Below are 19,712 nucleotides of genomic sequence, written 5' to 3'. Positions count from 1 at the left end.
AATGTACCTACACTTCTGGCTCGGGCCGCGGGGCTTCTCGCCTTAGGGACCCACAGCCCGCCAGTGGGCGGGGTCTCGTCCCCCAGAAATCTCGGCGACGGGAGGGGTCCCCTCGCGGAGAGCTTCCGGAAAGGGGCCGGGCCTGACTTCCGGAGCTTTTCGGACGGAGGCGGAGTCTTCTGCCGAGGGCCGTTCGGAAGAAGGCGGGGCCTACCTCGCATCAGGACCAGTCTGGCTGCACCTGCATCCTTCGCTCAGAGCATCCCTGGAGCATCTTAGGAGGCGCCCGCAGCTGGCAACCAGGGGCCCGGCCGTCGCAGGAGGCGTCCGCCAGATACCTCCCCCCCTCCCCTGAGCTAGCGCTCTACCGCGGCGGCCTCGGTGCTGGCCGGGCGTCCCCAGACTTGGCCGACCACTGAAAAAGCATTTACAGCAACAGCCTCTGATTACGACATGGCTGAGATCACCAATATCCGACCTAGCTTTGGTAAGTACAGCCGGGAAAACTAAGCCCGGGCCAGTGGAAACGTCTGCGAAGCCGGAGGAGCCCAGTGCTGGGAGGGAGCGGAGCCCACACCCGGCCCCCAAGCGCCAGCCCCCGCCAGGATGGGGCCTGCGGCGGCGGGCGGCGCCTGAACTTGAGCTGCGGGCTGCAGGGCTGGCCAGGCCCGGGACTTGCCGGGGGTCGCGGGTCCCCACGGCCGCCGAAACCTGTGTGGGCCGCGTCCGCGCGCTGGAGGGGGATGTGGGGGAGGGCGGGCGGGCGGGACGCGGACCCCTCCCCCTCGGGGCGCGCAGGGCGGTGCCCCCTGCTCCCCCTCCCACTGCTCCTCGGGCTGCGGGGGAGGGCGGCGGCGGGGGATGGGCGCCAAGATGGCAGCTGGGGGGGACCTGGGGGAGGGGGGCTGGCGGCGGGGGGCCGGCTTCGGGGGGGAGCCTGGGCTGCGGGGGCGCGCGCGGGGAGCCGCTGCCCGGCCGGCGGGGCGCGGGGCGCGGGGCTGGCGGCCGCCGAGGGCCCTCGAGCGCGGTTCTGCATCGTAATGGTGGGTCCGTCCGCTGCTACCAAATGGCGCTCGGCGCTGCCGAGCCGGGGATGACGTGATGTCTATTCTGGGCCTCCTGGCAGCGCCCAGGCCCCTCTCCCCGGGCCTTTGTTCCCCGTTTCCCTGGCTGGCTTTTCCGAGAGGGGGACTCACCGCGCTGGCGCTGGCGGGGGCGCGGGCCCGGCCGGGGGGGAGGGGCGGGGGAGGCCGGGCCCGGGGGAGGCCGCTTTGTGTACCCGGGAAGGCATTACGTCACCTCGGAGCGGCTGGCCCCCGACCCGGGCCTCCGGGCTCTCGGCTGGGCTGCACGCCCAGGGGCGGAGAGTGGAGTGGAAAATGGGAGGAAGAAGGGAAAGGAAAGCTGGGCGCGCAAGTGTTTTCCTCTGTGGGGCTTCCTCCAAAATGGGCCAGGGGTGCAGACTTCCTGGGCCAAAAATCGAGGAGTTGCCCTGCTCCTCCCTCACGTCTACCCCAGCTTGGATGAGCGTCGCTGCCGGCCAAGGGGTCCTTCACATCCCCTAAGACAGCCTGTCTGTCCCTCAGACGACCCAGAAATCTTGATCATGCAGACTACAGCTTTTAGGGTGGGGCCGTAATCCAAGTAGGAAATGGCTTTTCTCACTCCCCAGTAAGGGGTTCATGGAAACAGAACCCAACGAGCTCTCCCACCTCACTGTCAGAAAGAAGACATCAGAGCAGGGGAAGCATCCAGAAAACAGATCACACCCATTAGCTACTGGTTCCCACTGATTCCCAAAGGCTCAATCTTAGCTGTATTTCTGTCTTACACCTCATTCACCTTCTGCGTCTTTGTCTTTGAGTCCTGAATTTCCAAAATAGGTGGCCCTTTTGTGGTTACATGAGCACTCCGTGATTTTCGTACCACCGTTTTTCTTCTTACACCTTCTTTCCAACATACTCTTTTCTCTAATTGCAGTTCCAGATTCCTGAGAAAGTTAGAAGTTATGAAACATAATGTAGCAGTTTCTTTTAGGGGGAAAAGAGAAAAAAGATTCTTCAAAGACGGGGGCACCTGGGTGGCTCAGTCGGCTCAGACCATGATCCCGGGGTCATGGGATCGAGCCCCTTGTTGGGCTCGGCACTGAGTGTAGAGCCTGCTGATGAGTCTCTCTCTCTCTCTTTCTCTCCCTCTGCCCCCATCTCCCCTCTCTAAATTTGAAAAAAGAGAGAGCGAGAAAAGATTATTTCAGCCTTTTACGTACTCCATTTTATTCCGTCCTTACGGTATCCTCCAGTTTTAGCATTATTATATATATTTGCCAGATGAGGAAACTGAAGTTCAGCGAGATAACGTAACTTGGGGTAAAGTCAAACAAACACGCAAGGGTAGTGCTAGGATTCAAACCAATGTCCAGTTGACGCCAAAACAAAGTCCGTTGTCATTTCACTGTGTCACCCTGGCCCACTTGACAGGGAAAGGCTGTTTTATGTTTTAGCACAGGGAGCGTCGACAGCAGGTCTGGTCAAAGGCTGAGAGAGCTGGGCACAGCCCCAATATGGCTCCCAGGTCTTTAGGCGTGTACAGAGGGTCCTACATAGCTGCCACTTCTGACTTCCTCACATCTCCTAGAGTACTTCATTTCAGATGCCTTAGCCCTCGGGAGATACACCAAGCCAACACTCAATTATCCGTGACCTTGGAGGACAAAAGGAGCAAGCAGCACAGTCACTGCAATTTACGACTAGACTACTTTAGAACGCTGGCTTCAGCCATTAGTTCCAACTTCCTTTTCCCACCAAGCTTTTGACTAAAGCAAGACAGAGGGTTCTGAGTTTCAGCATCTCTGCTTTTTTCTAGTTCACTGCCTTAGGTGTGGGGGAGAGAGACGGGGGTTAACAGATATGAAAATGAAGAAGAAAATGGGGCAAGAGTGGGAAACCCGGTAGAGGAGAGCAGCTAGATAAGCCACGGATGGCTTCATCTGCTTGTCTTTTTTCCCTTCTCTATCCCCCTGAAAATGGGAGTCCTTCCTCTTCTCTCTACCCATTCCACCCCCATCTTCTTTTTTATTATTATTATTTTTTTAACGTTTTTATTTATTTTTGAGACAGAGCATGAGCAGGGGAGGGGCAGAGGGAGGGGACACAGAATCGGAAGCAGGCTCCAGGCTCTGGGCTGTCAGCACAGAGCCCGACACGGGGCTCACACTCGCAAACCAAACCGCGAGATCATGACCTGAGCCGAAGTCGGACGCCCAACTGACTGAGCCCCCCAGGCGCGCCCCCCACCTCCACCTCCATCTTCTAACCGCAGACGTGGAGGCATTATAAGCAGTAGTGGGTTGTTGCGAGATCACAGAGTAGATCTAGAGTGGAGCCAAAAGGATTACTCCAGTGTCCCCAGCCTCGGCCTTTACATCTCCCTTTCACATCATTGTCAAAAATGTGCCTGTCTTGTTGGTTTCCTGCTTTCCTCTTCTCATGGAGGCAACCAGTTTTCACTGTCATTAGTCAGTAGCAAGCAGTTTTCAGGAATGTCCCTGGTTGGTGGTGAATGGAAAGCCACTTTTTCACATTGTGCCCATTCTGATTGACAACTGAATCCAATCAGTTGGTCAAACAAATACTTACTGAGCTCCTATTAAATGCAAAGACTCAGGGACTCAAAGATGGACCGCATGTTATTTCCACGCGCCTTCAAGGAGCTTACCGCCAAGGCTGCTCCTATTTTATGAAACCTGTCACTAACAACTCTTATTTCACTTAGTATGTGAGAATAGACATTATTATTATTTAAACCTTGGTTTATTTTGTTAATGGCTTCACTCCTTAGTATTATTTAAAAACGTAATGTCTTCTTTTCTTGCCTGATCCCAACTTTCATAGCATCATGGGATGTTGGAGAAAGAACTTAAGAGACATTTAGTCCAATCTCTACTGAAGAGATCTCTCTTAGAATATGCCTGACCAATGGTGATCAAACCTCCAGAAGCTTTCAGTTGGAGGTTCACTGCCTTATGAAGCAATCTGGGCCATTGTGAGGCTGAACTAATAATAATTTGACTCTTTTCACTGAGTCAAAATCTGTCTTCCTGTAGCTTGTATGCACTGGTGCTAGACCTGTCCTCTTTGTAAAGTCAAATCAGACCTTTTCCATCAAAATGCCTTGAATAATTGAAGAAAGTTGTTATTCCCAGACCCCTCAGCTCCAGTTCCTTCAACTTTTCCTCATTTGATACGGTTTCCAGGGCTTTTACTATCTTGATTATCCATTAATGAAGAGGTGCTCTGGGGTCAGGCAGACCAGGGTTTGGATCCCATCACCGCCATTTGCTACCTCGTGGCCTATGGCAGATTCGAGTCCCCAGGTTCCTCAGTTATAAAGTGAGGATGTTAGTGGTACCTAGTCAGTGAACTCATTGATTCAGAGAGAGCTCTAGAACAAGGCAAGGACACAATAAATGTGCACAGAAAAATAGCGATTTTTATTCTTGTCATTGCTAGACAGAACACTCCATATATGTTATGCCAGTGCAGATTAAATTATGCTACCCCCAACCCTGTCATCGGGACATCATACTCCTGGTGTAGGTTGGCATCAGCCTAATTATACTTCGGAATAAACAACTAGATTATTTCTGCTCAGACTTGTTAAGTAAGGCCTCCCGTTGTGTATCGACAGGTTTTTGAAGGCCAATGTAGAATTTTACATTTATCCCTGATGTATGTGATCATGCGGACTCCTTTTTTTTTCCTGTCTGTGGAGGCCGTCGTGAATTCACTAATTCATTTCTTCAGTGACTCCTTACTATGTGCCGCATGGTTCTAGGACCTGGGGATATAGCAGTGATCAAAACAGACAGTCACTAATCTTATCTAGTAAGGAGGACAGGTGAATATATGTCAGGAGTACTAAGTTCTATGAGGAAAAATAAAGCAGAGTGATGGGCATATTATCTCACTTGGGGCAGCCAGGAAATGCTGCTCTGATAAGGTAAGATTGGAGCAGAGGTCTGCAGTCGGTGAGGCGGTGAGCCGGGCAGATACCTGTGGAGGGATGTTTCAGGAAGAATCTGGAATATGTTGAAGTCACGTTTATTTCCTTAGTCCTCCCTGCCCTACGCATGGCTTCCCCAAAAAGTAATGTGGGCAACCAGAGGCCTTATCTAGACCTTTAAGGCCCAAATCCAGTTTGGCTTCAGTGAACTTAAAGGGCAAAAGAAACCCCAAACTTGTTAGGGCCCCAGCTTGTGTGGGAAAGGACAAGAGGAGAGGAAGGGAAGGAAACGGTCTGTTTCTCTTTAGTTATCTGTTCATGCAACAAATATGTTCCAAGTACATGTTTGTGTTTTCAACATTGGGGATACAGAAATGAACCCAACAGACAAAATCCCTGTTCTTTAGTGAAGAAGTTACTTATTGTAGTAAAATTATACACGTGTGTGTGTTCCTATATATATTATGGGGGTGCACACACGCTTGTGTTTTGCCGTGTGTGAGACAGATAGACCTATGGAGACGATGACACAGGGTAGGACCCCGGGGGCGGGGGGTCTAGGTGGGAAGACGGTTGAGCTTTGAGGTAGGGTGGTCAGGGAAGGCCTTGCTGAGGTGATATTTGAGCAAAGAGCTGACATTTTGCACAGTCCCTGTTTCTTCCTATTTAAGATGCAAGTGTTGGGAACTGGGAGCTGGAATTTGGAATGTATTTTTAAAATACTCAGATCCAGACTTCTTTTTACCACCCTTGAGCGCACTCCCCAAACCACCCAGGCTCAGCCCTACATTCTTCCACCCCAGCTGCCAGGCGGCCCGCACAGGCCCACGGCAAACCCTGTGATGGATGCCGTGGAATATTCTCCCGAAGCCAGACGCAGCCTGTGCCCTTGAGCGTTGTGTAACAGTTGAGGTAGAGGTGACTTTGTAACACCTACAGGGTAGCTTTAGGTGAATCACAAATCAGTAGGAGCGACCCAAGTCCTTAAGTGCTGCGAGAGGGCCAGGGAAAGAACGGGGAGTCGGGTGGGGCCCTTCCCGGAAGGCTTCCTGGAGAAGAGAAAGACTTCACCGGGTTCGGGTTCGGTGGAAAGGAAAAGCCGTGGTTGGTGGGAGGGGATGGCGCGGGGCATCCCCGGGAGAGGGGAGGTTCTCAAGCCCAGACGGGCCGGATTGGCGGTGCAGGTGCCGGATTGCCTTGGCTTCGCAGAGGCCCCCAGTGGAGGAGCTGCAGACGGGGGTTGAGGTCCACCTGCCTTGACGCGTCTCTGGTCTCCACCTGCAGATGTGTCGCCGGTGGTGGCCGGCCTCGTCGGGGCGTCCGTGCTTGTGGTGTGCGTCTCGGTGACCGTCTTCGTGTGGACGTGCTGCCACCAGCGGGCAGAGAAGAAGCACAAGACCCCCCCCTATAAGTTTATCCACATGCTCAAAGGCATCAGCATATACCCAGAGACCCTCAGCAACAAGAAGAAAATCATCAAAGTGCGGAGAGACAAAGACGGCCCCGGGAGGGAAGGGGGGCGGGGGAGCGTGCTGGTGGACGCGGCGGAGGCTGGCCTGCTGGGCCGAGACAAAGGCCCCGGGGGCCCCAGCTCTGGATCTTGTATGGACCAGCTACCTATTAAAGTGGACTATGGGGAAGAACTGAGGAGCCCCGTCGCGAGCCTGACCCCCGGGGAGAGCAAAACCACTTCTCCGTCGTCTCCGGAGGAGGACGTCATGCTAGGATCCCTCACCTTCTCGGTGGACTATAACTTCCCGAAAAAAGCGCTGGTGGTGACAATCCAGGAGGCTCACGGGCTGCCGGTGATGGATGAACAGACCCAGGGCTCCGACCCCTACATCAAAATGACCATCCTTCCCGACAAGCGGCATCGGGTGAAGACCAGAGTGCTGCGGAAGACCCTGGACCCCGTGTTTGACGAGACCTTCACCTTCTACGGCATCCCGTACAGCCAGCTGCAAGACCTGGTGCTCCACTTCCTCGTCCTCAGCTTTGACCGCTTCTCCCGGGACGACGTCATCGGGGAGGTCATGGTGCCGCTGGCCGGCGTGGACCCCAGCACGGGCAAGGCACAGCTGACCAGGGACATCACCAAAAGGAACATCCAGGTGAGGAGGAAGAGTGTGTTGGCGGGGGGGGGGGGGGGGATGATAGGTTGGGGGAGATGAGAGCTCGGGGGACAAATGGAGGGCAGGGGCCGGACGGATGGAAGGAGGGGCTGTCAAGAATCAGCAGTGGCCGGAGTAAAACGGAGGGCCCGTCCAGCCGAGTCTCCTCCAAAAGGCACTTGGCAAGGACAGAGGCACAGGCAGCTGCTGAGATCTCACCCAGTGCTGGGCATCCTGATGCTAAGCCGGGCTTGCTTGGAGCGGGCTGGCCCCCCGGTCCTGGACCCTCATGACATCAATGCTGTGGGGGCCGGTTTCTTCACCAAAGTCATGTGTGACCTTCCTCTGCTGAACTGTGACGGGGCTTCGGTCATCTTGCCCTCAGCTTCCCTTTCTCAGCCCAGATCGCGGGTATAAGTAGTATCGTGTGTCTGTGTGTTCGCAGCCGTTCCATAAATGCCGTGTAGGGACTCGATTCACCTCCCAGGCCCTCTCCCGGGCCTCAGCCCCGCCACACATGCTCATCCTCGGCACCCCGTTTGCACAGATCGGCCGGGGAGTCAGGGCCCACCCTCCTGCCTCCTCCCCGCTGGGCAGCTCTGGCTCTTGACCTGTAGTTTCAGGGGCTCAAGAAACGTGCCCCCCCCCCTCCCAGTTCGCCCGTTTCTCCCACAACCGGGGGAGCAGGGTGGTTCTCCGTGGAGCGCTCCGGCTCTGGCCAGACTGGCTGACTCCAGGCCCAGCTCACCACCTCCCAGCCGAGTGGCCCCGGTGAGCGCCTGAACCCTCCTCAGCTCGTTTCCCCGTCTGTGAAATGGGGCCGATAATACCGTCTTCCTTGCAGTGTTATGAGGATTAGGTGAGATAATGCGTCCGGCACGTCGTTGCCCTTGAGGGGCCTTTACTTTAGTGAAGGAGAAAGACGGTCTTGACAACTGCCAGGTGGTCAGCGTGGAAGAGGTTGTTGGCATTTTAAGCGCAGAGTTTCATTCCTGTTGCAAGATACGACAGGACTGGTTACTAACAGGGGCTTTGAAGTCGAACCCGAGTTTGAATCCAAATCTCGCCAGCCAGCTGACCTTGGGCGAGCTGCCTAGCTCCTCTGATCTCGGTTTCTGATGGGAACTAAGCGAGATGGTACCTCTACATAGCCCCAGGCACACCGTAAACCTTCAAGAAATCGTACCCGCGACTGTTATTGCTGTCATTAGTAAGGTTTGGACCCTGGGAGGTACGTGTGGTTAGCAGACACTTATATTTTAACAAAACGAAGGAAGGCAAGGGGTGTGCGGAAGGAGGTGGAAGGTTCAGAAAGGATGTCAGGGCCGCTGAGAACAACTGCTCACCTTCCAGAAAGAGCCGCGGCCCTGGCTGCCATGCTTCTCTCCCGACGCCTCCTCCACCTCCAGGCCCACACTGGCCTCAGCAGGGAGGCAGGAGGGCCAGGATCGGACAAAGGAGGCTTACGGGGCCAGTAGAGGCCGGGCGTGCCCTGAGCGCCGGGCACAGTTTACCCGCTGGACGAGGGCGCGTTCCTCCCTTCCATGCTGTGTCTCTGGCACCTGTCACAGCAGCCGCCCGGCCACGCCACTGCCCGGGGAGCTGCGGCTGCCGCGTGGCACACCAGCCCTGCCTCCCAGGGGCCAGGGAAGCCCCCGCATCTTGAAGGGCGTTAGAGGTGCTCTTCGGGTCCTAAACGCTGGTCCCCTGCCAAGACAGGGGGAGACGTCCGAGAGCCCAACACAGCAGAGGCTCTTGTACCCTCGGAAGCACGGGTCGGAACTGCGGCGGTGACATGCTTTCAGCCCCCTCCACCGCGTCCCCTTCCCCGCCGTCTCCTTTCCTCGGAGCTCTGCTGAGTCCTCCCTGCTCCTCCTTTCCAGCAGCCCCGGTGCTCCACTGCCTGCCTTCATCAGCGCCGCACACCGTCCTTCCCTGCAGCCCCAGCCTCGGTGAAGCCACCAGCTGGCCAGACTCCCCCAGACGGCTCGTGCTCTTGCCGCCCAAGGCTGAAAGCAGGCGATGGCTCTGTGCCAGGCAGCAGCTGGGGAGAGACTGGCCAGGAAAGGGACTGATTTGGGCTGGGAACAAAACAGCCTCAAATCCCGGACACTGGCCAGGGAGCACAGACAATGGCATTTGCTAAACCGCCAGGGGCTCTTGGCAAGAGCCACGTTTCTTTCCACTTTATTAACTCCCTTCAGGAGGGACAAGCCAGGGCGAGGATCCTGAGCAACAGGCCCCCTGGGAGAGGCGCAGACGGGACACGCAGAGCCCTCCAGCCCGCTGGACCTCCTCAGCGTGTTTCTGCAGCCAGCGCCTGTGGCCAGGGCTGCGCTCCGTCCCGAGCCACGAGTCCACACGCCTGCCTGTAGCACGGCCTCCAGATGTCTACCCTGCACCCTCCCTGCTGTGGCCCAGAGTCTGCCCTTTCTGGGTCTCCCCTTGGCTCAGCAGTTAGAGCTGCTCTGGACCGTCCCGCACTCTATGAAGAGCTTTTTCTGGTCTGTGGAAGGCATCCGCTTATAATACAGGGCCACGCTCTCTTCTCCCACCCGGAGGCTTGGGTGGGGACTGCTGGGAATTGGGTTTCCCCAGGTAACCCCACACCCCTACCTGAACTTCCTTCAGCAGAAAAATCGCCTCTCATCCTTCCTTTTACCTAGTGTGGTCTGGTTGAGGAAGCCCAGGACTGGCTGTCATGTGTGACTCCCATTTTAGTCCTCACTCGGGGCCAGCGGCCCCCGTTTCTCAGCCTTGATCCTTGGCAGAGAAGGCTAATGGGATCACGGAGAGCGCTCTCAGCTCTTAGGAAAAATTAGCCCTTGATTATTAGTAAAAGAAGATCACAGTATAAATTCTATAATGCCCTAAATCTCTGAATTGGACTCTGGAACCAGCTTTTTTTTGGGGGGGAGCGGGGGGCAGCTATTTCTCTAATATTTCATTTGGTTAGAAATTATTATTATTGGGGCGCCTGGGTGGCGCAGTCGGTTAAGCGTCCGACTTCAGCCAGGTCACGATCTCACGGTCCGTGAGTTTGAGCCCCGTGTCGGGCTCTGGGCTGATGGCTCGGAGCCTGGAGCCTGTTTCCGATTCTGTGTCTCCCTCTCTCTCTGCCCCTCCCCCGTTCATGCTCTGTCTCTCTCTGTCCCAAAAATAAATAAACGTTGAAAAAAAAAAATTAAAAAAAAAAAAAAAGAAATTATTATTATTATTTTTAAGTACGCTCTATACCCAACGTGGGGCTCGGACTCATGACCCTGAGGTCAAGAGTCTCCTGCTCTTCTGACTGAGACAGCCAGCCACCCCTCAGATAAAAATCAAAGTGAATTAAAGTAGAGTGAAAATTCAAGTAAATTCCCATAAAAGATCACCCACGAGGGGGAGGGAGGCGGCCCAGAGGGGGCCTGGGGGCAAAAGAGGGTGGAAAGAGAAGTAACTGACAAGCGGGTCTTGCAGAGCTGTTAGATTCCCCCGAATCTCTTCGCGTCATTGTTTTCCAAATCTCTTCCCATCTTTCCTGGGCCACATCTGGTGCTGATGGCCTGGGACAGTGGTCGTGGGAATGCCAGGATTCTCAAAATCTCAGACTCCTAAGGAACCTGAGAGGTCATCCAGTCGAGCCAAAAGGGACTGAAAAGAGAGAAAGAAATGAGCCACGGAGAGAGTGGCTGTGTGTGTGTACTGGGGAAGAGAAGATGTGGTTGAACATCAAGGTTTTTGTTTCTCTTGTTTTCCCATGACTGTGATTGGTGTGGAGGTGGCCCCAGAGGACCTCTGGCCCCAATAAAGTTGTACTGAGGACGCATGGGGCCACCTGGTGCAAAGACTGTGTGGCTCGCCAGTCACTCTGGAACGGACCCTCACCCTACCGTGTCTTCCCTACCCCCAGTTTCTGTTCCTCTTCTGCACTGTGGGAGAAAGGCGCCTGAGAGCAAAGCCTCCCCGCTCTTTCAGGCACGGAGGACACCCTTCCTCCCCCTGCACTCCTGCTTGTCTGCCCCCAGCAGGGTTTTTGCCTCACTCGGCCAGGGGGCTGGGAAACAGAGCTCACTCCCAGCCCCCTTGACAAAGATCCCTTGAGAAAGAGCCATTGACAATGCCACTCGCAGTGGGAATTGGGTGGAAAGAGAAGGGGGGAGGGGAGGGGACGTGAGATCTGGCCTTCAGTGTGGAGGCACAGTGGCACTCGGGTGCTATCGTGGCTGCAGACTTGACCTGGGCTTCACCGGGGGCACTGGACGGGGGTGGGCGTTCTGCCCAAGTAAGATGACCAGAGGTGAAGTGGGGGGGATCAGATGGAGAACAACTGCCTGAGGGGTGATTTTAGGGGAGAAAAGAAAGTTGTAACCAGAAGTTGTTCACTTTCCCTGAGAACTAGGGAAGGGACATGGGGATTTAGACTAGAAAGATTTGGCTATAAGGGATGATTTACAAAACACAGTTTTAACCAAATAATTAGGAAACATAAGCTATAATTTTATAGCTAATGCTTTTTTTTTTTTTTTTTTTTTTTTTTTTTTTTTAACAAATAAAACACTTGGGTTTTTGTTTTTAACGATCAGGCTCATGTAACTTTTTTAAAGGAGGCTCCATACCCAAAATGGGGCTCGAACTCATGACCCCGAGATCAAGAGTCAGTCACACGCTCTCCCTGGTGAGCCAGCCGGGCGCCCCCAGAAAACTCTTTGTTGTTTAGAGTTTCCCTTTTACGCCATCTACCCTTCTTCTGTGTACAAAGTGAGAATTATATTTAATTGTATATAATTAATTTTATGTAATAATGTAAGATTATATTTAAATCTTTATATTTAAAGATTGTGCAGGGGCGCCTGGGTGGCTCCGTCAGTTAAGCGTCCGACTTCGGCTCAGGTCATGGTCTCACAGTTGGCGAGTTCGAGCCCCGCGTCGGGCTCCGTGCTGACAGCTCGGAGCCTGGAGCCTGCTTGGGATTCCGTCTCCCTCGCTCTGCCCCTCCCCCACCCATGCTCTACCCCTCTCAAAAATAACTTAAAAAAAAATTAAAAAAAAAAAGATTGTGCATATTTCGTGTTTAGTGCCAGTATTCAAGGATGTTCCAGACCTCAAATCTAGTTAACATTTCTTCAGGGCTTGGGGAATGAAGTGGTGGCCCAGATCACCCAGAAGTTCCTTCTAGATCAGTGCTCACTGCCGGAACTCTCCGTGACGGTGCAAATGTTCTGTACGTGCGCTGGGACACTTGAAATATGGCTAGTGTGACTCAGGAACTAAAATTTTAATCGTACTTAATTTTAACTAATTTAAAATTAAATTTAATCGGACACTTGGAGCAAGTGGCTACCGTATCGGAAAGCTCAGTTCTGAATGTTCCTCTGGAAGGCGCTTAATTTCCCTTATCGCGTGGGATGACTTTCCTGATGCCATTTGGCCGTACCTAATAGTAAAAATGAGTTTACGTTCTCTGATTGCGTTCTGACTCACGTCAAAAGGAAGCAGCCCAGAAGTATACTGGTTGGCAGGGACAACCAGCCTGTGATCCTAAGCTGGCCGAGGGTACTTCCGCGGACATAATCGAGAGCTGACAACATGTATGTTCTGGGAAAGGAAAAACCGTGGGGCTTCAGTCTAGCAGAGAAAAGCCGTGCAAATCTTTTGTAAGTCTGTTCGCTTTTGGACTTCGGTTTCAAAAGCTAGCGGGTGAGTTTAAATCTTAGTCCTGTGATGCCCTACCACGGACCTTTGCATACGTTCCTGGAACGAAATGTAGCCTCAGGAAAGTTTCTGAACCAGGCGAGCTATTACTCAGTTTCATTCCTTGAGGGGAGTTAGGCTTCTAATCAAAGCACAGATTTTTAGGTTTCTTCCCTCGTTTTCCACTGACGAGCTAATTAAATCACTCGCTGCTGTTCTTTCCTGCACAGGCACCCTGAGCAGGTAGCGCAGAAGTCTGCGAGCTTCTCCAGATAGGGCTTCCCGCCGCCCCCCGTCCGGCCCCAGCCGCTAGCATCGCGCCTTCACCAAGCAGGTGCACAGAACGTTGTTGTCGGGAGCGCGTGGCACGGGTAGGGCTGGTGGTGAGTGTAGCCCGGTTTTGCGCAGTCTACGGACTCCTGGAGTAGGTGACATTTCTTGAGGGCTTTGAAGGACATAGGAATGAGACTTGGTAGCGAGGGAGTGGTTTTTGTCCCAAATTTACCTTATTATGTCCAGTGTTCCTTGAGCCCTACCTCCTTTTTGTTTCCTTTCTCCCAGCCCCATCCTCACTTCATGAAAAGGTAGATACACATTAAAATTTTTAAAGATTTTTAACGAGAAAAAAAATTTTTTTTTGATCACAATTTTAAAAATGAGCTAAGAAACAAGAAATTGCCCTCCATTCTCCCCTCCCACTTCCACTTTCGTCAGTTCTTCCTGACACATCTTGCCCCACACCCATCCCCGGGTCCCGGCCTCAGTGTCCCCTCCTCAGCCTCAGGGCCGCCTCTGCTCTGTCTGTCTGTCTGTCCGTCCGTCCGTCCATCAGTTGTCCGGCCTCCACTAGAACAGTAGCGGCCTTCATAAATCGTCGACGGCGGCAACGCCTGTCGCCCCTGTGCTGGTGGCTGCCCTTGGCCTGTGTGCTGCGGCTGAGTCTGCTGTTTGGTTCCAAGGCCCTCGCCTGACCCACCCCCCAGGTTCCCTCCTCCCGGCACCTCCCCCCAACTCTGGGAACACAGGGGACCCTCTCAGGACCCAGTGCCTTCATAGCGGCCATTCCTGCCGTTCGTCCTGACCAGTCTTCCCACGGACTCACTGTCATAAACTCAGCCCGGAGGTCGTGTGGCAAACCCCCCTCCCGGGGGTCCCCCAGCAGCACTGGGACAGGTCCTGACGGCCCCGAGGAGGGCGTGTTTGTTTGCGCCTGTCTCTCTGGACATGGTAAGCTCCCTGGGAGCAAGAACCAGATCCTGGGCGCCCGGCTGGCTCTGTCCGTGGAACATGCAACTCTTGATCTTGGGGTTGTGAGTTCAAGCCCCACCTTGGGCATAGAGACTAGAAAGAAAAGAAAAATGTGGGGAAATGAAAAAGAAAGAAAGAAAAAAATAAGGATTTGGGTCCTATTTGCTCCAGATCCCCAGCACCCAGCTTGTAGTAAGTATCCAAATATTGTTTCAAGTGTCCTTAGAGGGGTGCCTGAATGGCTCAGTTGATTAAGTGTCCAGCTCTTGGTTTTGGCTCAACTCATGATCTCATGGTTTGTGAGTTCAAGCCCCACGTCAGGCTCTGCGCCGACAGAGCAGAGCGTGCTTGGAATTCTCTCTGTCACCTCTCTCTCTGCCCCTCCCCTGCTCTCTCTCTCTCTCTCTCTGCCCCTCCCCCACTCATGCTGTCTCTCTCAAAATAAATAAAGTTAAAAAAAATTTATTTTTTAATGTCCTTGGAGGACCAGAGGGTTTTTTCAAGCTCAAAGTAGAACCTGGCATAAAATGTAAAGAGGGGAACACGCAGACGTGAGTGGGGGAGGGGCCAGCACTCCGAAGTGCTTTCAGTGAGGCAGGAGGAGCAGGTGTGGACATCCAACTTGTGAAATGGAGGAACAGTCGCCGGAAAGTGCGGGAGACTGCCCAAAGCCAGGTGGTGAGTAAATGGCAAAGCTAAGGCTCCAACCCAAGTTTCCTGCCTTCCAGTCTACAGTCTCCAAAACTTTCAGCGCGAGAACCAAATGAGACCGTCGGAGACAATGTGCTTCTGTCTCGCGCCCCGTGTGCCAGGCACTGGCACAGGTAAACGTTTACCAATTTTAACGTATTTAATCGTCTTGATAATGCTTTGAGGTCAGTACCGTTTGTATCTTCATCTTTCAGCTGAGGAAGGTGACACAGAGACGTCCAGTTCTTGTCCCAGGTCACGCAGACAAGCATTCGCAGCAGGACTTGGATCCGGCCTCGCAGTCTGCGCTCTTGAATACTAGTCGAGGCTGCCTCTCCTCGCAGATGATTTTATTTAGTATCAGGATTAGAAGTAGAGTACTTCCGTTTTTCTCTCCCCGTTACTTTGGTAGCTACATCCCTACAGGGCGACCGTCTCCCCTGTGCCTCCCCCGTCACTGCTGCGCACTCACTGTGCCAGGCTCTGTCCCTCGTGGTGGGACCCTCACCTGCTGTTCCTTCTCCACAGAAGTGCATTAGCAGAGGGGAGCTCCAGGTGTCTCTGTCATACCAGCCCGTGGCACAGAGAATGACAGTGGTGGTTCTCAAAGCCCGACACCTGCCGAAAATGGACATCACCGGTCTCTCAGGTAGCAGCTATTTACTCCAACCTACTTCTGTCCGTCCCAGCACCACCGCGTCCCGGCCTGGGGCCCCGACAGCGCCCGCGTTTTCGGACCCCTAGCACCCTGTTCCTCTGTCCACGCTCTCCTCGTGGCGATTGCCTGGGTTGTAGGTCTCCCTGGCGGGGGCGGGGGTGCTTTGACTGGGCGTATGGGGTCTTGACGTTTGGTGGGGTGTCGGGGCCGGGGTGGGTGTGCGTGCCAGGTGCTGAGCCCCCGCGCCAGGCGAGACATCTCAAAAAGGCTGCGGGCTTTTGCTAGTCCCGGCAAAAGGAGGGCCCTTGCAAACGCCTCCTGGTGTCACGGGGTTTCTTCAGACCTGACTGGAGGAAGTTCTGTTACACTCCTGCTTGGCTCCCGTGGCCCCCCTACCCAGGCAGGCAGACGCACGTAAAGTCAGAGTGGGTTTGGTGTGAGGGGCCACCAACGAGAGGAACGTCAGAGCCCCTCCCTGCCAACACGAAACCAGCAGGAGGACCGTGTCATGGGTCTGTCTCCCTCTTTTCTTGTCTCTTTGGCGGCCCCAGATCCTTACGTCAAGGTGAACGTCTACTACGGCAGAAAGCGCATCGCCAAGAAGAAAACCCATGTGAAAAAGTGCACTTTGAACCCAGTCTTCAACGAGTCTTTCGTCTACGACATCCCCCCTGACCTGCTGCCTGACATCAGCATCGAGTTTCTGGTCATCGACTTCGACCGCACCACCAAGAACGAGGCGGTGGGGAGGCTGATCCTGGGGGCACACAGCATCACCACCAGCGGGGCGGAGCACTGGAGGGAGGTGTGCGAGAGCCCCCGCAAGCCCGTGGCCAAGTGGCACAGTCTGAGCGAATACTAATCCTGTGCTCCTCGCCTGAGCCCGGGGCTGGGCAGGGCAGGCGGGGAGACGCCAGGGAGAAGCAGACTTAAAACCTCATTTTAGTTGTAGAAGAAGATTTCTTACAAAATAAACCCCACGAAGAACGCCCCGTGACCACAGCTGCAGATCAGTTCTTAGTGATGATGATTTTTCTCCTTCGCAAGGCACTAGAAATTTTTTTTTTTTTTTAATGGGGAAAAAGAGAGGGAAAGGCCTCACCAGTCTATATATAACAATGTAACCTTATACTTGCATGTCTAATACAAACTGAAGAAATTAGCCTAACTGCCAATATCAAGTTACAGATTTTGATCCATGAAAATTGTGTTTTGTGCCGAATTGTATTTGCTGATTACCTGAAATTGGCCTCTTTTTACCGGGCTTTGCTGGAGAGGCGCCGTCTCCCCCCCCCCCCCCCACCTCTGCAGGTGAGACCTCACGGCTTCATCTTCCCCGTGTTCTCTGACACCCCTGCTCTTTGGCTGAGCCCAAGGTCCAGAGGTCCAGAGTGAGCCAGGAAACAGGCCAGGTGGACGAGGCAGGGTTTGCAGGGGAGAGAGGATCCGAGGCGGGGGGTCTCTGCGCCAGCGTTCCCGCGGGGAGGGGGCAGGGGCAGTCTGTGATTAACTTGTGACAAAGCACATGAACACAGCAGACTCACTAGGTAGAATTCGGGTTTACGGAACTAGATGACTGCTCTGGAGGGAGCTTTGAAGACTTCAGATCTGGCTCTCCGGTGGCACCAGTGGGCTCGTGCGGCCGGTCCCAGACGCTGTTTGTGAGCGTGGGCAGAACGGAGGTGCCCGTCACCACCTTGCAGCTACACCAAGTGACAGCCATTTGTTGGTTCGAAGGATGAAACTGACCTTTTTTTTTTTTTTCCAGAAATGCTCACCATGGAGAAGCTGCAGTCTTCTCAGGTAGCTTAGAGGAGGTTGGCTTTGCTTCATAAGGAAAAGGGCCTGCAGAAACTAGTCTGTATCCTTAAATTTTTCAATCACGGCTCTTAAAAATAACAAAATAAGTAAACGTTGAGTTAAGGAGTGATCAAGGTAACCTGGAATCTTCTATAACATCCCGTCCCTCGTGGTTCTTGGGCTCCAGGGGTCGAGACCAGGTGGAGGGATGGGATGGGGGCAGCCCAGGGTGCGAGGGATTCAACTTCAGGCCTCCTGACTCCGGGCGGGCGGGCGGGCCGTGGCTGAGGCCAAGGCCTCCCAGAGGGCAGACACCTGGTCTGCTGGCTGCAGGCGAGCGTGCAGGGCCAGCAGGCCTTTCCTCTGGCCTGCGCGGGGGCTCACGCGAGCAGCAGCCGGAACCAAGGCCCGAAGGGGCCGCCGAGGCAGGGCCACACCGGACAAGAGCCGTCCTTCCCTCTGGCCTCCGAGGAGGCCGGGCGTCCAGACAGGGCGGCGATATTGCCTTTGACGTTCCCCGAGCTCTTGCGGATTTAAAACCAGTCTGCTCCCCCTGAATCCCTTTAGCTGTTCTTTCTGAAGCCTGGATTCTTGACAGTGCGGAGCAGTGCTGAGCAGGCCCGGAGCCCACACCGCCGGCCCCCGCCCTCGTCTGACTCCCCGGCCCGGCGGTGTCCCCACTGGTCTCCAGCCTATACTCCATGGAATGTAAATACTGTATCATACGTAGAAGAAAATAATTTTTGTTTTCTAAAAATGCATTTTGAGATAGTTTAATGTAAATCGGACAGGAGCGTCCTGAAGCCCCCTTAGGAAAAAACCTGCTTCCTCTTCATCGCCTTAATGTCTGAAGATCAGAAACCGCTGAGCACCCCGCTCGTGTCCTTCCCAGAAACAGTGCAAAGCAACAGGCGAGACAGTCTGGTGTTTGCCCCCGCTGAGTGCCTGTAGCCCCTCCTGCGGCCCCCTCTCCCAGTCTCCCCCCCGCCCCCCGCCTCCAGGCGGCTTTCCTCCCTCATTCTTCTGGGCTGTTAAGCAGTGGGCGGTGAGGTGACAGGGCGGGGACCGTAGTTCTGGAGCCAGGAGTGGCCTCCAAGGAGGCAGACAGCACAGGGCCCCTCCCTCCTACCTCACGCCTGAACCATCATGCCCTTGGCTTTGCTGTCCCAAAGTTTCCTAGCTGCCTTCGGCTTTCACCCGTGTCCCTCCCAGAGCCACCTGAAAGGGCGGAGGAGTAGTGTCCTCCTCGGAGTCAGTTGAAAGACAAGAGAGTCGCACCCTAGCTTTTGCACAAGGCACTCGTGGTCGGGAACGGGTTAGGGAACGGTCACTTCTGATTTTCCAAGAGTCAGTCCTTCTCTGCTGATAATCTTGATTCCTTTGGGAAGACAAGAGTTTTTCGTAATAACAAAAGTCCCTCTATGAGTTATTCCTCCGTTCGGTTCTTCTCGGTGGAGCACAGCCACGAGGTACGTGTCCATGAACATGCTCTAGATATGAAAACAGAGAGAACTGGTTTGTGGGACAGGAGCGGCTTGCTCAGGAGAGGGAACGGTACGAGTCCTTTTTCTTGGAAGGCTTTTATTATGGCCACGACAGTGACATTGCCCTCACCATGATCCTTCTCCGATGTGGTCGTCTTTCTTTACCTTGTGTCTTCTCTTGTAAAAATGAAACTCAAAATAAATGTGTCAAATTCAAAAAAAAAAAAAAAAAGAAAAAACGGAAAAAAGCTAACATGAGTTGTGTGAAACTGCATAATGCTGTAATGCTAACCTACAATGTGTAACGCTATCTTGTACGTGGACTTTGTTAATGCACCACACAAGTGCAAAATAAAGACTGACTCACATTAAACACGCACAGGGACGTGTGCATGGTTTTCTTGAGAGCCGGTGACTGGGAGTGAGGTTGGTCCTCAGACTCCGGGATGTTCCAGGGCGCGCTTTCCAGTGTGGGCCCCACAGCACCTGATCCGTGGCCATCTGGAGCACTTGTTAGAAAAGGCAGAGTCGGGGGGGGGTGGGGGGGGGATGGGTGCCCTGCTGGCCGAGTTGGGGGAGCCTGCAACGTCTGCTCTCGGGGTCGTGAGTTTGAGCTCCACACCGGGTGTAGAGCTTACTTAAAAAAAAGAAAAGGGGCGCCTGGGTGGCTCAGTAGGTTGAGCGTTCGATTTAGGCTCAGGTCATGATCTCGCGGTTCGTGGGTTCAAGCCCCACGTTGGGCTCTGTGCTGACAGCTGGGAACCTGGAGCCTGCTTTGGATTCTGTGTCTCCCTCTCTCCCTGCCCCTCCCCAGTCATGCTCTGTTTCTCTGTCTCAAAAATAAACGTAACAGGGGCGCCTGGGTGGCGCAGTCGGTTAAGCATCCGACTTCAGCCAGGTCACGATCTCGCGGTCCGTGAGTTTGAGCCCCGCGTCAGGCTCTGGGCTGATGGCTCGGAGCCTGGAGCCTGTTTCCGATTCTGTGTCTCCCTCTCTCTCTGCCCCTCCCCCGTTCATGCTCTGTCTCTCTCTGTCCCAAAGATA

At 54.2% G+C, this 19,712-nt stretch overlaps 1 protein-coding gene across 1 annotated transcript; it reads left to right on the top strand.

Annotated features, from left to right (window-relative positions):
* Window positions 1-200: 200 nt before the first annotated feature.
* Window positions 201-16,876, top strand: SYT11 (synaptotagmin 11). Its single transcript, XM_030303337.1, has 4 exons — window positions 201-487; window positions 6,286-7,112; window positions 15,255-15,378; window positions 15,936-16,876. The coding sequence occupies exons 1-4, from the start codon at window positions 454-456 to the stop codon at window positions 16,244-16,246; spliced, it is 1,296 nt and encodes a 431-aa protein (XP_030159197.1). The 5' UTR covers window positions 201-453; the 3' UTR covers window positions 16,247-16,876.
* The last annotated feature ends 2,836 nt before the right edge of the window (window positions 16,877-19,712 follow it).

The sequence above is a fragment of the Lynx canadensis genome, chromosome F1 (assembly GCF_007474595.2).
Source record: "Lynx canadensis isolate LIC74 chromosome F1, mLynCan4.pri.v2, whole genome shotgun sequence".
Lineage (NCBI taxonomy): Eukaryota > Metazoa > Chordata > Mammalia > Carnivora > Felidae > Lynx > Lynx canadensis.
Note: the sequence above shows the minus strand (reverse complement) of the source record. Positions and strands in the feature narration are given on the sequence as shown.